At 56.6% G+C, this 21,697-nt stretch overlaps 1 protein-coding gene across 2 annotated transcripts; it reads right to left on the reverse strand.

Annotated features, from left to right (window-relative positions):
* Positions 1-1,606: 1,606 nt before the first annotated feature.
* Positions 1,607-18,745, reverse strand: FLCN (folliculin). 2 transcript variants are annotated; one of them, XM_074341937.1, is made up of 13 exons: positions 18,613-18,745; positions 16,872-16,968; positions 14,109-14,381; positions 12,683-12,829; positions 11,523-11,744; positions 10,431-10,591; positions 8,817-8,908; positions 7,317-7,507; positions 5,748-5,861; positions 4,896-5,019; positions 3,726-3,857; positions 3,531-3,636; positions 1,607-2,817 (listed from the first exon to the last, which is right to left on the reverse strand). In XM_074341937.1, the coding sequence occupies exons 3-13, from the start codon at positions 14,355-14,357 to the stop codon at positions 2,616-2,618; spliced, it is 1,740 nt and encodes a 579-aa protein (XP_074198038.1). In that variant the 5' UTR covers positions 14,358-14,381; positions 16,872-16,968; positions 18,613-18,745; the 3' UTR covers positions 1,607-2,615. The 2 variants fall into 2 exon arrangements, with proteins under 2 accessions (XP_074198038.1, XP_074198037.1); XM_074341936.1 differs by having other exon boundaries at positions 18,541-18,652.
* Between the last annotated feature and the right edge of the window lie 2,952 nt (positions 18,746-21,697).

Consider the following 21,697-nt stretch of genomic DNA (forward strand, 5'->3'; position numbering starts at 1 on the left):
CTCCTGGCACCGTTACGCCAACAGCATTTGCTCACTACATGTCTCTGTGTATGTTTTTGTCATTCTCCCAATATTTCAAACTTCTGAATTATTATTTTGTTCTGGTGACCTACAGTCTATGATCTTTGATATTACCACTGCAACTCACTGAACTCAGATGATGGTTAGCATTTTGCAGTAATACATTAACATTAAGGTATGTACTTTTTTTTTTTTTTGTAGACAATGCTGTTGCACACTTAGTAGACTGCAGTATAATGTGAACATAACTTTCATGTGCACTGGGAAACCAAAACACGCGTGTGAGCCTCACTTGATTGCAGTATTTGCTTCATTGCAGTGGTCTGGCCCCAAACCCACAGTATCTCTGGTGTATGTTTACATTCATGTCTTCTATGAAACCTGGGAAGTTTTCAGCCATTATTTATTCACATATTCTCTACCCTCTTCTCTCTTCTTCTCAGGCTCCCGTGACGCACATGTTGGTCCTTCTGTTGGCGTCTCAGTCTCCCAGGCTCTGGCCCTTGGCCACAAAACAGTCCCCGTTGTCCTGTCTTCAAGCGCCCTGATTCTTCCTTCTGCCTGCTCAACTTTGTCTTTAAATCCCTCTAGTGAGTTTTTCACTTCAGTTATTGTGTTTCCAGTTCCAGAAGTTTTTTGGTTTCTTTTCTGGTTTTCTCTCTCTCTGATGTTTCCATTTTGTTCATACATCATTTTCTTGACCGTCTCCACATCTTCCTTTAGTACTCTGAGCACCTTTAAGACAGTTGTTTTAAAGTCTTTGCCTAGTGTATCTGCCTTTTGGTCTTTCCTGGGACAGACTCTGTTGGATTCCTCCCTTTCGACAGGCTACACCTCCCTATTTCTTTGTGTGCCTTGTGACTTTTGTTGCTGTTGTTCAACACTGGACATTTAAGTCTAGTAATGTGGTAACTCTGGAAATCAGACCCTCCCTCTTCCCCAGGGTTTGCTGGTTTGTTGTTGTTGTGCTTTTATCTTTACTGCTGTGAGCTCTTTGCCAAGGGTCACCTGAGGTGTAAACTTCAGTTTTTCTCAGCTCTTTTCTTGAGTCCTTCCCTGGGCACACACAGTCATTTTCTAACTTTCTCACACGTGCAACTGTTTCTGAATGTTCTGTCTTTAATGTCTGGCTCCTGAACAGGGAAAAGGGAAAAATGAAGCAGGGAAGAGGGCGCCAGCCTGCGACACCCCAGGCATCAGCTCATCGCGACGGGAGGTGCCACGACAAGGGCCGCCCCTGTCTGCACTGTCACCAGAGGCAGCAGTCAGCAACAAGCAGAGGCCAGTACCTGGAGGACAGGACCCTTCTTACGCCCCGTTCCTGCGAGCAGTGTGCAGGCTGCTCCAGGAAGGTATGCACGGCCCTGCCATGCCGCTGGGGGCGGGCAGAGACCTGCGGTGTATGTACTAACAGCTACTGAAAACTAACCACAACTTACTGTCCGAGTCTTCCCCTGGACACTCTAAGTGTTCACTAGAGTCCAGAGTTCCAAAACAGTTGTATTGTTTGTGTTATTTTAATCACACTAATTTCAGTGACTGACCCCAAGACAATTTTAGACATCAAGCCAATAAAACCACGTAGTCAGCAGCTTATAAAATACATGTTATTCCAATGCTCTTGCATGACACAGACAGCTCGTCATTAAGTTAAACACGAAAAACTACAAACAAATCAGCAAAGTCGCTGGAAAATCCCCCCAGACCACAAGTCCTCATCAGAAACGTGCACGAGGACCACACCCTGAAGAGCAACTGCAGCCAAACGCAGACGTTTCAAGGAGCAATAAAGGGCAAAGCGGCCTGGAAAAGAACGCTGACAGGCTTCTCGGCCCCACAGCGAGCGAGGCCGGCCCCAGGGCCCCATCGAGTATTTCAGCGAAGTAGCATCTCTGGGTAAAAAAGACCAGGGCGTGTCTTCAAGATACGGGGAGACTTCAAAGCAGCCCGGACAGCGTCGCCAGACACTTCAGAACACGCCCTCCAGGGGATCCAGAGACAAAGGGAGCACCCACTCCGCCCTGAGAGCCTCTCCCTGCACCTCAACTCAAACCCAGGTTTCTGACGACTGCGGATCAGCACGCTTCCTGAAAACTCCCAACTGCAGCCAAACTCACATACACATAAAGCCTGGAAATTCACTGCGTTTCAGAACAGAAAGGCTCAAACCCTCACCTCAAGAGACAACGGGATATGGCAGCCAAGACACCCAAGTCGGGGCTGGCCTGACAACACCTCCCTATAAATTCTGAGCTCTGCGTCCACAAGAGGCGCGAGACGCTTTCTTTACCTCCTCCTCCACAGCACTGCACAAGTGCAGGGCCTCGAGCTTGAAGTCTCCCACTGCCCCCTTCAGGGCTGGAGCCACTCAGTTTGCAGGACAGTGCCAAGGAGCACACCAGGCCCACAGCCCACACAAAGGGCAAAGGTCAAGACCTAACAGTTTCCGTTTCTTATTAGGAAAGAGCTCCACGCCAGCAGATGGGAAATGGGAGGGCAGCCAGGGAGTGCCATCAGAGGCCTGTCTCTGAGCTGGGTGGCGAGGACGGCCTCCACCGCTTCCTGGCAGGCAGACACGGCCTCCCAAAGCGGGGTCAGGTGCGAGGCTCAGAGGCTGTGGGGCTTCGGACCGTGGACATGAGGTGCGACTTGTAGGTTTTGCTCAGGCCTGTCATCCAGAATTTGAGCAGCTTGACATTGTCCTCCTCGGACGCTCCCAGGATACTCAGGAGCTTCTGCGTGTCCTCTTTGGGTCGACTATCCACCTTGGTGAATTTGAAAAGGACCTTCACTTTGCTGCAGAAAACCAAAAACACACATTCAGACAGCACAGCATGAACACCAGCGTCCTGGCCCTGAGACCTGAACGGCTTCAAGACCAACGAAGCTCCCCACGCACGCACGCACGCAGAGCTGGAGCTCAGACGCACACAGGAGATGCACGCAGCAGCCCACACCTGCACACTCGGGGCCCCCACTCGCCCACCAGGCCAACCCTGGGCGACGCGGCTGGTGCAGCAAAACGGGAAACAAGCAAGAAAGATGTCCCTCCCGTGCGTGAAAGGAGCTGCTGCTCCTAAACTCTGTTACTTGAAATTAGAACAAAGCATGGCTAATTAAATTTCACAAAAATTACTAAGAAGGCAGGAGAAGTAATTTGCTTTATAATAAAAGGGGAACATCTTTTATCTGACCTTCCAATTTTCAAAGTTAATGAAGCATCAGAAATACCTGCTTCCCTGGAGGCAGGCGTCGCCCCACCGTGCAGAGGGCAGTCTGTGGCCGGGGGTGCGGGCCACCCGCGCCAGGGCACCCTGCTAACGTGGCAAGCGGTGGGCCGTGTTTAAACCCATGCTCATAACCCTGCTCTGCACCCTCTCTCCCAGGGGCCACAGAATATCGCTTTCTCTGGAAGTTTCTGACTTCCCACAGCAGAACACAGCGCTGCCACAGCCCAGCCCCCCTGGTCAGACAGCGCAGACCCAGGAGCCCAGCGGGGGGGGGCTTACTTCATCCACTCCTCCTTCAGGCAGACCAGGCACTGGTCCACCACATCCACGGACAGGTTCTGGTTGGTCAAAGCAGCTTCCATTTTATTCAGGATGGTGGGGCCAACTGGGGACACAGATGGGGGCAGAGTGGGACAGGGCTCAGCGCCCTCCTCCCCATCTGGCCCCGGGGGGAGGCGGCCCGGCAGCACCCACCTCGGTCCGCAGCGACAGGACTCCCACTGGTCACCACGAACTCGTGCTTGCTGAGAGACTGGGCGTCCTCGCAGCCCACTGGCTGCGGGCCAGAGCGGGTTGCCGGCCGGGCCTCCACGACGACCGCAAACTCTGCGGGGCACAAAGTGCCGGCTCTGGGGGCCCCGCCGCCCTCCACACGCCTGACCCGCTCTGCTGCCCCCAACCGCTCCCGTCTCCCAGGGGCAACGCGCGGGCATTTAACACCTCCTGTGGTTTACTTGTGAAGAGTCAGGGTTACCGCCTGCCGGGGAGAAACTACGCGCACCGCATTACAGCGATGGCTATCACGCCGCGCACCTCGGCTCGCTGAGCACTAGCAGCACCAGGAGAGGGATCCCGCTAGAGCCCCCGTCTCACAGCAGGGAAACAGACCCAGAGAAGCTGAGTGGCTTGCCCAAGGTCACACAGCCAGTGGCGGTAACCGTATCACCCTCATCTCTTGACGCCAGGGCTTATATTCTGCACGCCACCGGGAAAAAAGGCGCTGCCTTGCGGACTCGCGCCCTGGCCTGGGTGCTGAGGCTGCTGAGCGCCGATTGCGCTGGGACCGACGTACTCAGAGGAGTCCTGGACTCACCTCGGGAGGCGGGGATTTGCACCCAGGCTAACTCCCGAGCTCCCCAAACCGGAAATGAGGGATGCTGACTCAGCCCACTGCGCTGAACACCAAGGACGAATTTAAGGGACGCAGGAGGAGGAGGAGGAGTTGCAGAGGACAAGGAAGCACGACAGGAGAACAGTGAGAGAGGAAGGAAGACCCGGGGCCGGGGACTCAGGAGGCGCACAACCAGCCCAGCAAGCCTCCTGCCTCTGGACGGCGTAGGTGACTCACACCCACAACAGCACTGAAACCCTCTAACCTCCACTGGTGCTGGCCCCACCCCCAGGACTGTGATCCAGCCCCATGGAGACCCACGCCCAGCAGGCCTCCCTCACTAGGAAGTTGTCCAGTCCAACTTTCCCCCACTCTAAAGACAGAAAATAGAGACTCAATGCCACTGGGAAAGCTGGTCCAGCAGCCAGGGTCTTTGTGCCTCTGAGCCCAGCAGCCGTTGCCCTCAGATCCAGCCGTGCAGCTCCACTTCTGAGCCGAGATGCAGGGGCTCAGAGCAGCAGCAAAGGACGCACCTGAGGACAGCACGTGGGAGGGGATGTGCACGTGCGGGCTGAGCCCTAGGAAGTTGCAGCGGTAGGCCTCCTCGTACTGGCTGCTGTAGGGGATGACGCGGACACAGCCCACTGGCAGCATGGTCTGGGGGGAACAGAGCAGCTCAGAAGTGATCCTGTCCCCGCCTGTCCCCATCACCCACATCCCGCATGCACTCTGCAGCTCAGCCCAAAGCCCTCTCCTCCCAGAAGGCACCCCAGTCACTCAGGCCCACTGGGGCGTCCCCCACACAGCCCCATGTCTCTTCCTGCAGCCGGCCACACGGCTGCTGCTGCCTCTGCTCCGCAGCGTTAACTCTTCATTATTCTTTGCCTCCTCACGTGCTCGTGTCTCCCCCCGTCCTCCTAGAGGCCATAAGTTCACTGAGAGGTTGCTTCATCTTGTCTCCACACGGCCAGCACGCACACACTTTCAGAGCGAGACCTGGGCCTTGGCACCCACCATGCCCGCTGCTGAGGCAGCCTGCCTCAGGTGAGTCCCACCCACTCATCAAGACGCCCCGTGCACTGCCTGGTGACCCAGACCTGCTTCTACAGCAGCTGTGAGCCACTCCAACAGCTTCTGAGAAGGATGTGGGGGCTGGGGAAGGGCAGGTGGGACAGTTAGTTATCAATCTGTCAGGACAGCATGGACTCCTTACTGGAAGTGAAGACCACGAATGGCTACTGTCGTTAACAGTGGAAAAAACGCAGCTCTCAGATTCAGGCACGAACCTTTGCCCTGAGTCCCCGACACACTTAACATTCACACCTCAAGTCCAGATTTTTTAAAAACCCACTAGGCCAAATGCACAAGGAAAAAGATCCTCTCACCCGAAGAACTTCAAAAGCTGAATGGACGAGGTCTGCGTCTCTGCTTTTCCAGATCACCTGGTTCCCCATGAGGACGTGCCAGGCCAACGTGCGAAACGAGGGCGCGCCCAGGACCTGAAAGAGACAGTTCTGCCCTGAACTTCCTCCCGCCCCACGGGAGTCACTTGTGCGTTCGTCCAGAAGCTCTCTGTGGAGTAAAGGAAGTTAGGTCAGGAAGAGGCGGGCGGAGCCTATGCATCCGCACCTGAAACCCTGACCCCAGAGCTCCTGCACACTCTGAGACCCTTTCCCCAGTCTTCCCTTCAAGAACTTGAAGCAGACAAAACACCAGTGTTCTGCGACATTTACCTTCTCTCTCTACACTCAACTTTCACAGAACCACCTGAAAGGGAGCCAGGCATCCTGACTCCTCCACGCCCAGGAGGCGCACGACTCTGGCACGTGGTCTGGGGGCGCACCACCCCCAGGACCGCCGCCCGCCCGCAGGCAGCAAGCTGTATCCAGAGCCCCGAGCCCAGCAATGCCCTTCAGAGCTGTGGGTCCTCCCACCCAGGCGTCGCTGGAGAGGACTGCCTTCCCCGTCCTGCCTTTACCCTTTGCTGACTGCTGTGACGCTGGCGTTAGCTGGGGGTCCTCCCACCCAGGCGTCGCTGGAGAGGACTGCCTTCCCCGTCCTGCCTTTACCCTTTGCTGACTGCTGTGACGCTGGCGTTAGCTGGGGGTCCTCCCACCCAGGCGTCGCTGGAGAGGACTGCCTTCCCTGTCCTGCCTTTACCCTTTGCTGACTGCTGTGACGCTGCTTTATGGTTTACGAATACGGCCAGAGAGGAAGGGGAGGCTGTGACACAGCACCTCAGCAAACCCCAGCAGCCTGGAGTGCTCCCACCTTCCGCGGAGTTCAAGACCCCTTCCAACCTGAGTGCCCGCAGGCAGTCGACAGGCACTGCGGCCAGACCAGGACGATTCTGGGGGGCGAATGTTTCTCACCCAGAAGCCCCACAGAGCTTCTGCTGTTAAATCAACCTTTACTTCTGGTAACATTCATGCTCATCGTAAACACCGGAAAGTGCTATAACAAGAGATGTGCTGCCTTGGTAACCTAGCAGCCTGTTCCTCCCGACCGGTCGGCCCCGCTCTCTACGACCCACGGCACCGCACTTCCTGCTGGTGCTTGGTGACTGTCCACTGTCCCCATCACCCACATCCCACATGCACTCTGCAGCTCAGCCCAAAGCCCCAGACCATGCTGCCATTCAGGTCATTTCCATGCAAACTCACAACGCTGCTCAACTCCTTTAGAAGGTTCTAGAATGGCAAGGACCACAGGCCTTCTTTTAAAGAAACCATCTATAACCTCACTGATCCTGGGGCCAAGACACCCCGGACGCCCACCACCATCTCCAGCACCCGCCGAGAAGGCTCTTGGCCCCTCCTCCCCAACCAGACCCGCTGGGCCTTGAACAAGACAGGCCGAAAGGCCAGCGTCTGCTGGACAGGGACCAGCTGGAGGGAGAGCACCCAGCTCTGCTCCAGGGCGTCTGTTTCAGGCCCCACCCCGCCACGGCCTACCTGCCTCATATGCCGAAGGGACTTAAAGACAGATGGCTTTCGGGGCTGCCAGTTTCCACAGTCTGAGAGTGAGGAAGGGTCTGCTGGGCCTTCGGTCAGCTCCCGCCCTCCTGCGCCCTCCGGCAGGACAGGAGCTTTTTCCTCCTCTTCAGCCTCAGAGTTGTCCCAGCCTTCTGACTCCTCTTCTAAGTCTGCAAGACAGACGGCAAGGACAGTCATGACATGCACTGCCGGGACACCCTTATTCTCCAGATGCAAGTCTCTTCCCAAGACAACTCAGCCCAAGGCATCCGAGGTCAGGCCAGCCAGGAGGCCTGCGCCAGCGGCTGCGCTGCTTGTGGCTGCGGGAGCCCTGTGCGCCGCAAGCTGTGCCTGCCGGTGGGGAGACTCACACGGGGGCCGGAAGACACAGGCTCGGGGTCCCTGAGTGCACACGCCTCGGGCAGGCAAAGCCGCAGGGCTCCGTGCACCCCTCGTCACCCTCCCCGTTTTACGGAACAACTTGTTGCTGCCATTTGTCTTCACGACGAGCCTCACAAAACACGGCGCCTCTGCTCCGTGTCACAGAACAGCAGCTGCAGCCGGGTCGGTCCGATGCCAGCGTGCGCCCTGAGCCCTCTGCTCACCTTCCCTGTGACCAAAACACACTCCGAGACGGGACAGGAGCCCAGGGTGCCTGCCCTTCGCTCCCCAAACACTGCGCTCTCTGTGCAAATGACCAACAGACTACCCGCCACCTTCACTACCACACACGGCTCTGGCAACAGAACCACGAGGGCACGAGGGGTCTGAAGGCTGCTCTTTCTAACGTGTCTGCCCTTGCTGCCCTCCCCTCCCCCCAGGACAGCAATGCAGTCACCAGACTGCAGGGATGAGCTCGAAACAGCGCCAGCTGTCAAAGCCAGCCGCTTGCAAAATGAAGCACGTCATGCGTTGCTAGTAACGAAGCACACACACAGTGTCACAGGTCTCATCCACCCGCCCCCACGTTTAAGGCCGCGGGCCCACAACAACGAAAACCAGATCATCTCTGGAAGGCAGGCAGACCCCCAGGAAGCTGCTTAGCACACACAGGACCAGAGCCCCAGACCCGGAGGGCTGGTCAGGTGCCAGTGAGGTCTGGGGACCACTGTCCCTGGGGAAAACCTTGGGTCCTTACTGTTAGAGAGCAAAGGAGGAGAGACTGTCTAGAAAGGCCACACACATGGCTGTTGTGAACCAGGGACACGAAAACATCGATCGACCAGTCCTCTCCAGAGTGACAGCCCTAGGAGTGACCCTCCCAGCCTGCCTGCGGACAGACTCTCGCTTGACTGTCAAGGGGAACAAAACAGGAAACCACAATAAAGACACAAAGAGTAAAGGGCCAACTTCTGTGGGCTCGCCCCTGGGGTCCCCTTCCTCAGCTCCTTCTGCTGGGATTGGGGAGGGCGGGGTGCGTGAGGCGGCCCCTGCAGCCGCCACAGGCAAAGGCTCCCACACAGGCACCTCCCAGCTCACCCGCAAGCTGTTCCATCTGGACCAAGGTGTCCTCAGTGGGCGCGCCTTCCAGGAGCTTCTCGGTCAGCCGGCTGCCGCATGCTTTCAGAAGCCTGAGGAACAGAGCCACCTGTGAAGTGCCCTTGCTAGAAGAAACGCTGGACCTGAAGCCAGCCAAGCCTCTTCCTCTAACTACCAACTAATCCAAAACGGGTACAAAAGAATGAGCCAAGCAACACCACGGGGCTCTGGCCAGCTGAACCCCAAAGGGGAGGCCCAGGCCCTCCCGCAAAGGCAGGTGTCCCGCGGAGCAAGGAGGAGCTGGCGTAGTCCAAGGGACTCGGCACATCTGCCCACTGCCAGGGGTGGTTCTGATGACCCCAACTCAAAAGGCAACTCCCAGGCAAAGGGGGGAGAGCAAACGTGGATTGGGGTGGATGGTGCTAAGAAATTAGTCCACTTTGTTGGATGCGATCATGGTTTTATGGTTGAAATAATACAACTAAGATTTGCTTTAAGAGAGAAGGCAGAGCTCAGTGGTAGAGTGTTTGCTTACCGTGCATGAGGTCCTGGGTTCAATCCCCAGTGACTCCATTAAAAAATAATAATTAAAAAGATAAACAAATAAACCTAATTAACACCACCCCAAAAAAATTTGCTTTAAAAAGTATTCCAGAAAAAAAGTGAAGGAATGAATGCAAACACAATAAAACCGGTAACTGCTAAAGCAGGACAAAGGTGGGTAGTTCACTGTACAATTCATTATACTTTGGCTCCGTCTGCAAATCTCCCTAGTTAAAGTGGTTTTTAAAAGATAGGAGGAACTCTGTGGGGGAGACAGACGCTGCCTCTCCAGACTGCAGGCTCTTAGGAACTGCGCTCAAGAGTCTACAAGGGAGGGGCGTCAACCTCACCGGGGCCTGCACAGGAATGAGAATCTGGGGGAAACTCTGGAAGGAGCATGTCCTGCAAGGGAAGGAAAAGGGACAGTCTGTAGCCAGAGGACAGACCGTGGTGGTTTTCAAACATGCCCACACTCCCCTCTTCAAAAGATGGACACTAATCCTCTCCTCCTGCCTAGGCCGGGCCCAGTGACATGGCGCCCTTCTAACACACGTGGCCTCTCAGGTCATGAGAGCTGACAGACCCCGCCTCATTCTCCTGAGTGACCACCCAGCAACCAGCAGAGGCCTCCTGCCCACAGCCAACACCAACCTGCCAGCCCTGAGAGGGAGCCAAACCTTCAGACAGCAGCTCTGCCTGATCCAAAACCCCTGAGAACCGGAGCCAGACTAGCCCAGCTAAGCCGCTCTCCAGCTCCCGCCCCGCTCCCCCGCCACCCAGAGCTGTGTGGACAGTTGCCGCGCTTTACGGAAACAGGAGAGACCACCGGTCCTGGTGCACAAACTTCAATTTAAAAGCATCACTGGAAGTGAGTTCCACCTGAACGCGTTTCCCATGTACTTATGGGACGAGGAGGGCTGAGTCCAGTTCAGTGGTCACTAACAAGTCACAGCACAGAGGCACCAAGGGACCTGGCCAGCGACGGTCCCCCCAAACCCTACCAACAGTCCTACCAACACCCTGTGACTGCTCTGACCCCAGTGGCTACGTGAAGACCGTGAGCCCGGTTACCAAGCGAAGGAGGTGTGAAGGCACGCCCACAAACTGTCGTCGTTGGTCAAGGACGTCAGCGAGCGGGCAGCGTTCCCGTTCCTCTGGTGCAGGAACGGCGTGAAGGCTGTGTTCATCCTCTGTGCGCGCTGCGGGCATCCAAACTGCTCCGCTTCAAACACCTGACTAGCAAAGGGGAAACGTGAGCCCTTCACAACAATGCCAGCCCGCAGCCCAGACCCAGCTGGCGTCCTGCTCCTGAAGACTGTCCCATCCTGCTTCTGGGCCAGGAGTAAAGAAGGACCAGCAGTGTCATTCCAGACGGAACAGCTCTGTCTCCCAGTGGATCAGCAGCCGCGGGAGAAGGGGAGTCAGTGAAGAGCGACTGCTGGGCCCACAGTGACTCGCCCGGCACCTGGAGGGGCTCAGGCAGCCAGGAGTGCTGTTCCCCAGCATTTCCAGTCCCCTCCAGGCTCTGCGCAGACCCTGCGTGGGTGGACGGGGGACCACCTCTGGCCAGGAGAGGAGAGAAGAGCCAGGCCTCTGGTCCCCTCCCCGCCCCACAGCCGGCAAAGGAGCTACAGCGCAACGCGGCTGCCGCTCCGCCCGCCAGCATGACTCCAGCGAGCAGACCCCCGCCTGCCTGCAATGGACGCAAGAAACAAATTTCGTGGTTTCAAGCGGCTGAGGCTTGAAGGCTGTTTGTCGCCAGAGCACCAGCCGGCCGTCCTGAGACGTCCTTAGGTGTGGGTCTGCACCGCGATTAGCGGTCAGGCTTCCGACATGACGGTCAGAAACAAAGACAGCGCGGACGAAACCGGGCGTCTGACTGCGGGAAAGCCGGACAGCAGGCTCGAGAGGGACCAGTGGAGCCCGCAGGCCTGACCGACTTGCAGGCTCACCGCCGTGACACCCACGGCAGCCAAAGACCGCAGCACAGGCCCAGCCGAAGAGGCGCGCCGGCCTCCGGCCCCAGGCCCCGCCCCCTCTAGCCCCGCCCACCCCACCCCCACCCTGCTCTCGCCCCGCCCCTCCAGCCCCGCCCACCCACTCGCCCCGCCCCTCCAGCCCCGCCCACCCCACCCCACCCCTGCTCTCGCCCCGCCCCTGCACCTTGAGAGCCTTGTCCTGGAGCTCATCGATGATGCCTCGGATCTTCCCAAGCAGGAAGGGCCAGGAGTTGATGAGGTAAATGCGGTCCATCATGATGGCGATGATGCTGTACCAGCGCTGGAAGCCCCTGGCCAGGCTGTCTTTGATGAAGAAGGTGTGGCTGAACACAAAGCCATGCTGCTCGTCCCCGAAGAAGATGGGGCCCTCGCGGCCGGGGCAGACCTGGGGCCAGACAAGAGCGCTCCAGGCACAGGCCTCCGCCGCGGTCACATCGTCACACCAGACCTTTCTCTACGCTCATCAACCAGCGCCGGCTACCGGCAGAGCGGGATGAGCGAGGAAGTTTGCCGTCACCTGGCTCCTGGGGTCAAATTTCCTCAAGAAAACATTGGTTTCCATGTAACGCAAAGGCCAGTACAGCAGGCTCACTCACTTTTCCTGCCTTGAGCTGTGAAGAACCCCTGTGTAACACGACACCTACCCCGGCTCCCTCACCTGCAGCACGCCGGACCACCAGCAGGCCAAGGCAGCCACTGTGCACCCCCGTCCTCAGAGTGGCATACTCTGTATGCAGGAGAAGCCAGGCCTCCCCCACGACATGCCACACAGCTCCATCAGACATGGCCGCCTGCCGCCAGCAGAGGGGTGGCAGGAAGAAAGAGTGGGCCAGCCAGGTGGGCCAGGGGCAGCGAGGGCCGGCACAGGGGAGCCTGGCGTCTGCTCCGTGGTATAGGGACAGGAAGCGTCAGTGACTAGACTCTCAACTCTCTGTGACATGAGAACACAGAAGCTAAGACTCGGCCACAACCGCCCCACCGTGCATGTAGGACACACAGACCCACTCCTTGGCGGCCCACTGGGGCAGGGATGCCCACTGAGGCAGGAAGGAGGTGTGTCTGCTATAGTCGGCACGCCGGAGCACGTGTCCACAAAGAGTGACTGACGCAAGTCTGGCGCTGAAAACGGCAGGCCAATGACCACTGGGAAAACTGGGATCCAACAGGACCCATCCCCGACCCGAGGCTGCCCCACGCCCTGCTTGTGGGTGTGCCGTCTTCCTCATGCCTGCATGTCTGCCTCCTTCCATGACCAACACCTACCCTGCTCAGGCCTCTCAGCATGTGTGCCACGTTCCTGCAGAGACCCGGTCAGACGCTCACCTCGCAGCTCAGGCTCCGCACGCAGGCCTGGCGGACAACGCTGAAGAGCTGGGGATGGTTGGGGTGCTGGTGGCTGACGTATTTAATCGAGGTCTCCTGATCATGGCTGATGTACCCAGGGTGCCCTGCGGCAAGTGACCGGCAGCCCTGACCACGAAAAATAAAAGAGGAACAGTCAGCCAGGAAGCAAGCAACACGTTTTCCTACTCTCATGTGACTCTGAAGCAGAAAACTCAATCTTCGTATAAAAATAACCGGCTTCTAGAGTTACATTTCGCTGAGGATGTCAGTGTTTCCTGAATAGGAAAACCAGGAGCAGGCCTCACAAAGGTGGTCAGATCTAACCCACTGAGCATTTAAGTAGCAGGGCTTTCAAAGAGCTCTGCATTATCTCATTTAATCCAGAGCACAACTCCGTGAGGGAATCACAGGGAACACCCCCACATCACAGAAGGCGAAGCTGAGCGGTGGCTCACACAGCACGCCGTGCCAGCCTCTGCCCTGACCCTAGCACAACCACCTGGCAGGGGCCTCGGGAGGCTCCAGACACTGGCGTTGTTGTGCAGCCTGAGAACACAAGCCCAGACCCTCTGCTGCAGGGAACGGACTGGACAGTGGCCTGGCTGCTGTGCCCTGAAGCCACCTCCATGCTGGGGCAGGGGCTGTGCCTGCTGGAGGCTGCCCTGGACCTGGGCTGCGCGCAAGAGGGCCCAGAAGCAAGCCTGTCCCTGTGCGATGCAGGGCCCCTCCCCTCCAAGCCCACTGCAGCTCAAGGACACTCTCCCGGACTCTAGTTGCCCAGACCTCCTATCTACCTTCTTCTCCATCTCAGGAAGGAAAGCTCCCCCACCTTTGGCCCCCTCCCTCTCCATCCCTCACAGGTGTCTCCAGCAATAAGTAGATCAACCTCAGGCTTGCCGGCTGCTCTCAGCGGAGCCAAACTAACGTGGCTGGATTTCTGCTCACACCATGGTGGCAGGAGTGACACTAGCCCTGACTTCGGGTCCCGACCCAGGTCCTTCAGGTGAAGCAGTGGCCTGGTGAGGGAACTTAACCCTCGTTCCCCAGGGCTTAGGAAGCTGCACAAGGAAGAATGCCCAGACAGGCCACCCATGCAGCGAAAACTCCCGAGAACGCTGGGCCGAGGGCAAGGTATGAACACGAACATGAGGGGAGGACGGGGAGGCAAACTCCATGGTGCTGCCAACTGCCTGGGGCACAGAGCGGGCTGGGAGAGCTGACGCCAGGAGGAAGGGGAAGAACCAAAGGGGATGAAGGCAGCAGCGCCTTCCACCGGCCCCCAGGGAACAGTCAGCTGCAGTGCCGGCTGTGAGGTCACGTCCACTGTGCCCTGGGCCCATGCTCCCCCGCCACCCCTGGGGGTCAAGCACACAGCACCGGCATGGGACCCCGCAGAGACACCTGCCTCGCACATGTCTGACTTTTTGGGTCCTGGGCTGCTGGACTCGGCGCTGGCCCCCTCGGCGGGGCTGTGGGCGCGGATCCGACTGCTCATCTGGATGCCGCCCTCCTCCTCCTCGGCCTGCTCGGCCCGGCCAGGGCTGTCCCCGTTCCCAGCGCCCTGCGGGAGTGGTGCATGCAGGACCTCCGTGCAGAAGAGCGTGCGGGGCCCATGGAGCTCGCAGAAGTGGCAGAGCGCAACAATGGCATTCATGGTGCCAGGGAGACAGCGCAAGGCCTGCGTGGGAGGGACACACCGTTAGCCCACCAGCCCACCAACACCAGCACCCCCGTCCTGCCCCAGGCCATGTGGCGTCCTCCACCGGGTTCCTGCCCGGCAGAGGCAGCTGGCTCTGAACACCACCTGCGCTAGCACTGTAGCAGGTGCAGGGGAAACAAGACAGACAGACAGCATCCCCGCCCATGGGGAGTGATGACCAACGTCACGCGGGTCCCACAGAAAACCCCCCGGGGAGAACGGGTAGGGCTGCGAGGTGGGCAGGGGGATGCGCGCACAGGGACTGCGCAGCACACCCATGGGGCGCTCACTCCAACACGGCAGGGAGCACCTGCCGCGTTCCAGGTGCCGTTGTGGGTGCCGTGGTGCTGCCTCATGGAGCTGACCTTCTGGAGGGGAGACCTGCGATGAAGTGCTTGCTCTCACGTGGTGACAGGTTTAGGACGAGAACAGCAGGCCCAGGGCAAAGAATGACAGGGCAGGTGGGATGTGGGTACAGAGGGTCTCCCAAGTGAGAGCTGAGGAAGGGGGGAGCCCCAGGGGCTGCACGTCTGCAGAGCTGGGGGCGAGCGCGGAAGACGAGGAGGAGACAGATTTTAGGGACCTTTCCAGGCCGTGGCAAGATCTTGAATTTTTTTCAGAGATTAAAGAGCCTTTCGTGGGTTCTGATAATAAACCTGAATCTTATTTTAAAAAGAACATTCTGGCTGCTGTGCAGAAAAGACTTTGGGAGCCAGGGTGGAAGCGGGGAGGCCCGCGGAAGGGGATGCAGACAGCCCGGAGCGCGACCACACCCCAAGTCGGAGCTACAGACTCTGCTCCAGCCGCGCTGTGAGCGTGGAGAAGGCAGAGGCCATCTAGACCAGCGAGAAAGGGACTGGAGGACAGGAGGCAGCTGAGGCAGCTGCTGGGAGGCCTCCGGGTGGAGGGGGACAACAGGCGGGAGCCGGGGTGGGGCCCCAGAGCTCAGCTGTGGAAGGGAGAAGGAGCTGGCCAAGGCCACAGAGAAGGACAGGCAATGAGGCGAAGCCCACTGTAACTCCAGAGGCCAAGCGCCCCCTGGTGGGGGGACTGTCCCCTCGGCTCCAGCAGGTGGAGGAGGCCTAGAAACAAGAACACAGGGGAAAAGGCCCAGAGGGGGGACAGCGACAGCCCACTTACCAAACACGTGTGACAAGCAGGGCCAGGGAGTCAAGCCAAAGTAGGGACAAGTATTCTCCAGACCCAAGACATCAGCAACTCCTATGTAGACTGGCTACACTGAAGGGCCCCGCCCCTCAGTCTCACCAGCCCATGGGGCTCATGGCCACCGCCGGGAAAGGACAGCACAGGCACGGAGTATTCCCAGCGCCACAGACCCTTCTCCTGGGCGGCCTTGCCCAAGACAGTGAGGGGCGACCCAAGTGTCCAATGCCTGACTGAGTAGAAGACGCTGGCCAGGATCCAAAGCCTCTTTTCTCTTTTAGCGACCCCAGCCCACATCACAGAGACAGAAAGTCAGACGCCCTCTGTGCTCGCCCCCTGGCAGTTAGGTACAAGCTTGACCACGGCTGGGCCAGTCAGAGCGCCTGCCTGGGATGCTGAGACTGGAGGACGGAGGAAAAGCAGCAGATGGCAAGAACACACACGGGGGTGGGAGTCCCAGGACAGCATCCTCAACTGCCCGGTGCTAAGGCATCCCTCAGTGGGTCCTCCCAGTGGCCTCCCTGCCGGTGGCCACGCTCAGAGCTGCTCCTCTAGCCCACCCGCCATTCCGCGGTCACCCTCTCAGCTGACGTGAGCAGCTGACATTCAGTTGGAAGGTCTTGAGTTCCATGGAGGTTGGGGACTGCAGCGTCAAAGGGGCAGGGCTGGGGATCAAGGACCGGAACACTCCCCAGACCTCCACCTGCTCAGTGCTCAGCATCCAGCCTCTCTCTGCACAGCCCCGTCAGCTCCCCCGGACAGCTGCTCCCTCCACCCAGCACTCCCTCCTCCTCTGCTTTCCTGTGCTGGGAGGGACATTCCCTAAGCAGGGAGGTTCTGTCTTGTCTATAACAGTTCCTGACACAAGGCAGGCACCCAATACATGCCAGATAAATAAGTGAATTCATGAACTGCACAGAGAGAGATGACAGCTGTTGCCACAGAAAGTGGAAAGCTCACTGAGGGTACCTACAGGCGGGAGGCTCATGGGCACAGCACGGGAAAGGCCGAGTCTGAGACCAAATAAACCACATTTAAATGGCTCACTACGGTGAGGTCAAAAAAACGATCGTCTAAAAATCCACTGGAAGAAGGGGAGAGGCGACCACTGATGGAATAAGAACCTTAGAAGAAGACGTATTGAGACCCAAAATAAAAGCAGAGGCATTAAGCCTCGAAAAGGAGATCACAGTTTCCTTTGGGAAGCGCTCAAGGGAAGAGAAGTAAGGTTTCTTGCAGCAAGACATCCAAGCAGAAGCAGCACTTGGCCAAGGGTCACCCCAGGTGGACGGCATCAACACAAACCTGTACACTCGGCAGTCACTCGGCCACCACCCGGCCTCGGCCACTTCCAGTCAGGCGGCAACAGCAGCAGTACTTCAGCTCCAAGACCAGACGTCTTCTAGGGAAGGAAAACAAATCAGAGCTAAAGCCAAGAGCAATGGGAGTGAACAAAAAAACTCCAGCAGCTTGCGGTCAGCCTCAAATCAGACCATCACAGAAGAGGATCTGAGGACTCCCTGGCTGGGAATGGCTGGCAGGCCACCTGCCTTGTGAGCCGCAGCAGACGGCAAGCTGATGCTGCAGTTAAAGTCCCAGCTGAGCGCTCACACCTCTACAGCTGTTTCATAAAGGACCTATAAGAGGTCCTTTATCATGACAGTTATAATACAAGTATTTATGTTTAAACGTCTTTGAAAAACATAAGACATTTGAAAATAAAGTCCTCATGGTCCCGGCTCTCAGCTATCCGAGGACTGATCAGACAGCACCCACACCAGGCGGATTCAGCCCTTCAGACACAGGCCCACAAGCTTCCAGCCCTCGACCGGAAGGAGAGCAGAGGTGATACTGCCAAGTCACTTTCCAGCATCCAGGATCAAAACGGGCTACTCTCACACATTTTTCTAAGTGAAAAGCACTCCTGTGTGACAAGACTTCTGAGTATTACTTGGATCGTGAGGGCCACAGCCCCAGGCAGCCAGTGGAACGCAGCGAGGCTCCCTAGATAAACCTGGTCCTAAGTCACGCAAACCTAAGGGCCTGTCTCCAGCCCTTAGCAGCCAGGTGACCGCAAACATGCTACTTAACCTCTCTCAGCACCACCCCGAAGCTGAGAAACACAGGCCGAAATCCACCTCTGGGAGTTAACCACCGCACGTGGAACCAGAATTTCGGGCAGCGCGAGGTCCGCTCTCCAATTCTAGTCCCTACCAGGTGCCTAACCGGTCTTCCCTCCCAACAAGCTTTCCAGAATCCAAGGAAGAAGCAGAGATCTTCCCCTGCCTGACAGTCTCTTCGACATTATACTCCACGCAAGAGTTCGAATACCTTGAAGCGGTAGGGCCCCTGCCCGCGCCCCTCCCAGCGCGGCCGAGCCCCGGGACCAGGCCAGCGACGTGGGGACTGTCCTCCCTGCCCCCCTCCCTGCGGCGCACCCTGGCCCTGGGTCCGTCTCACCCCGACCGGCTGTGGTCTGCTCGAGGACCACGGGCGGCGGAAGGTGCTACCGAGTACGAACACTCTGCAGGCAGACGCGGCACACAACGGCTCCTGGCCGCGGCGAGCACGAGGACGCGCCGCGGCGTCGCGCACCGGAGCCTCCCGGAGGCATCCGCTGGGCCGCCGGCAAGTGCGGGGTCCCGAGCTCCGCAGGGCTCTCCCCCAGCTCAGACCCCGCCCGCGCGGCCTCGCGTGACACCCCGTGGCCCTGGGCGGGCAGACGCGGGGCTAGGCCCCGCAGCACGTTCTCTTGGGGCCACGGGCCCTCCTGCGCCCCGACGGCCACGGCGGCTGGTGCCGGGGGTCCCCGGGCTGGGGACCTGCTCCCTTCCGGCACCCTCCCCCCTGCCCTCCGCGGCGACCCACCTCCCGGGCCGAACCTCCCTTCTGGGACCGGGCCGCGCCCGACCGCACCGCCCGCCCTCTCCGGCGGGCTCAACCCGCACCGCCCCGGGGCGGCGGCCCCACTAACCCGACAGGCCTGGGCGCCCCCAGGGCCCGAGCCCTCGCCGCCCTCCGGGCCCCGCGGGGAGGCTCCCCTCACCGTCTCCTCTGTCTCCCCGCACGGGGGGGCGGCGCCCGCCCCGGGGCGCGTGACTCGGCCGGGTCGTACCACGCGCGCAGGCCGCGGAGGAGGCGCGGGCCGCCGGGCGCCCCGCCACCCCCGCACCGAGGCGCGCGGAGCCCCGCCAGGCCCGCAGCCGGGAAGGCCGCGCGAGCCCGGCGACTCCGAGGTCCGGCGGGACCCTGCAGCGGCCGCCGAGCCACCGTCTCCGCGGCCGGAACCCGCGCCCCCTCCCAGGGGTGGTTCGGATGGTTCCGCCCGCGCGGGCGGGGGATGCGGAGGAAACCATTCCAAGGGGGTGGCTTAATTTAAAATTTTTAAAAAGAGGTTTGACGGTAAAATAGCCATATTAGGACTCAGTCCACAGCGAAGAAAAAAAGAAAGAGGACGTCGCAACGACTCCTTTTGGTTTCACCGTTAGTTTTTTTTAACTTTCTGATAGAACCAGCCGTCGATGGAGCGCGCGGGCAGGGGGCGGGGCGGGAGGCGGCCGTCTGGTGACTTCAGAACAGCGCGACGCCAGAGGGCGGCCGGGCAGGAGCGCGCATGCGCCACTCACTCCCTGCCTCCCCATTGGAGCAGCGTGTCCGGTTTTCTAAAAATATAAACAAACTTCAATGCTGGAACCGGAGGCCTGGGAGCCTGACCTGGGGCTTAGAACTCTCGCTTCTGCGGGAGGGCCTCTATCCGGCAAAGCTCTCGTTCGGATTTGATGGAGAAATCAAAAGCTTCACAGATAAACAAAAGCTAAAAGATTTCAGCACCACCAAACCAGCCTTATAACAAATGTTAAAGGACCTTCTCTAGTCATCAAACCGTAAGAAAAGAGAACAAAAAGTTTTAAAAAACCTACGAAAGATCGCTTTGGCTGCTCGGGGTCTTTTGTGGTTCCTTATAAATTTTGGACTTGTTTGTTCTAGTTCTGTGAGGAGTGTCGTGAGTATTTTGACGGGGGCTGCGATGGCGCTGTGGGCTGCTTTGGGCAGTGTGGCCATTTTGATAGTGTTGATTCTTCCAATCCGAGAGCACAAGCTGTCGTTCCATTTCTTTGTATCATCTTCAATTTCCTTCATCAATGTTTTGCAGTTTTCAGAGTATAGGTAACCTCTTTGGTCAAGTTTATTTCTAGGTATTTTGTTGTTTTTGATGCAATGGAAATATTTATGCCCGTTATAAAATTCTGGGTTTGAAGTGGAAAAAAAGTGAATGAAGGGCTGCAAATGGCAAAATACCCTTCTTTCTTATGGGTGAGTTGTGTTCTATTACATACCTTCTTTATCCATTCATCTATTGGTGTGCACTTAGGAAGCTTTCATATCTTGGCAGTTATAAATAATGTTGCTGTTAATAGCGGGGATGTACGTATCTTTTTTAATTAATTCTTGTTTTGTGGTTGGCTTTATTCGCTTGATAACTATGTAAGTTTAAAAAACTAAAGCTCTAAACGTTCTTAGAAACAATGAACAGTACATATATGTAAATTTTAAAATATATGTGCAGCAAAAAAAAAAAAGATCAAGCCATGAAAGACATGGAAGACACTTAAAAGACATATTACTAAATGAAAGAAGCCGGTGTGAAAAGGCTACAAACTGTACGATTCCAACCAAATAACATTCTAGAAAAGGCACAGCTACAGAAACAATAAAAAGATCATGGCTTCCAGGGGTTTGGGGAGAGGGAGGGAGGAATGAATAGATGGAGCACAAGGGATTTTTAGGGCAATGAAATTATTCTGTATGGTACTATAGTGGATACGTGTCATTATGCATTTGTCAAAGCCCACAGAATGTACAACATCAAGAGTGAACCCTAATGTAAACTATAGGCTTTGGCTGATAATAATGTGCCCATGTTGGTTCATCGATTGTACCAAATATGCCACACTGATGGGGGATGTTGAGGGTAGGGGAGTATGTATGTGTGGGTGGGGAGGGCTATGTGTGAACTCTGTATTTTCTGCTCAATTCTGTTGTGAACCTGAAACTGCTCTAAAAGAATAAAGTCTATTTAAAAAAATGTCATCCACAAGAAAAAAAAATTCAACTGACAGCTTTTGTGTGTGTGTTTAATCTAATACTAGCTGCCTATTAGCTGGCGATTTAATATAACACTAGCTACTTGTTAAATCCCAAGTGGTTACTTTTTAGTCTAATGATATACTTCTACAGACTATTATGATTCCAGTCTTATTAAATGCCTTTTACAATTAGTGAAAGGTCTCTGGCTTCAGCTTTTGATTTTAGGAAAGGCTACAGATAGGATTTTGTCTTTTGTTCACCACCATTAAGTAATTTAAGTGCCTAAAGAGTAGCCAGCCATCACATTTTCCTATTCACAAGAATCTCACCCAGTCGTTTATTTTCTCTGGGCCCCTTGCAACTGCTCAGACATACCTGCAAATAATGGTTTTCTTCTATAAATTGGCTATTGTTTCACATTGCAACCCAGAAACATAAAACGTCCAAGTCCAAAACTGCATCTTTGAAAAGCAAGTAACAGGAGAGAATTAGAATACAACTTGACCACTGGCATGGAGGAGAGAACTTGAACAAGGAAGGTCCAGCAGTTCAGCGTGCTTAGAAAGCCAAGACTTAGCTTTCCCCCCTGCCAAACTATTTGCTGGAGAAGTAAAAGTATCTTTCCCTGGTTAGATTACACAGGCATTATTCTGTTACTAAGGCGAGTTGGTATCTTTTACAGTAACATTCTACTCTCCAGCTTCGTTTGGGATTTCAATTTACTAAACGAAATAAAGGAGGTGCCTTCCATGCAGGGCAGAAAAATTCCATTCCTTTCTTGCCCACTATTCTTTGGCTCAGAAAACATCGACAGCCACTTCAAAAACATGCAACCAGATGTTTCTTTACAGAATACCTTACGCCAGTATATCTTGATAAAGGAATTTAATTTTCACATATTGAGATAGAGGGAAGTCATTCTGGCTTATACATGAGTTCACTTGAATTTTATGCTAAAATAGCCTGTTTGTGGCCTATCAAACATACACAGTCCATCTGCTTTAATTAGTAAAGAAAAGGGCACACTGGCCAGAAGTAGAGTG

This window comes from Camelus bactrianus, chromosome 16 (genome assembly GCF_048773025.1).
Source record: "Camelus bactrianus isolate YW-2024 breed Bactrian camel chromosome 16, ASM4877302v1, whole genome shotgun sequence".
Taxonomy (NCBI): Eukaryota; Metazoa; Chordata; class Mammalia; order Artiodactyla; family Camelidae; genus Camelus; species Camelus bactrianus.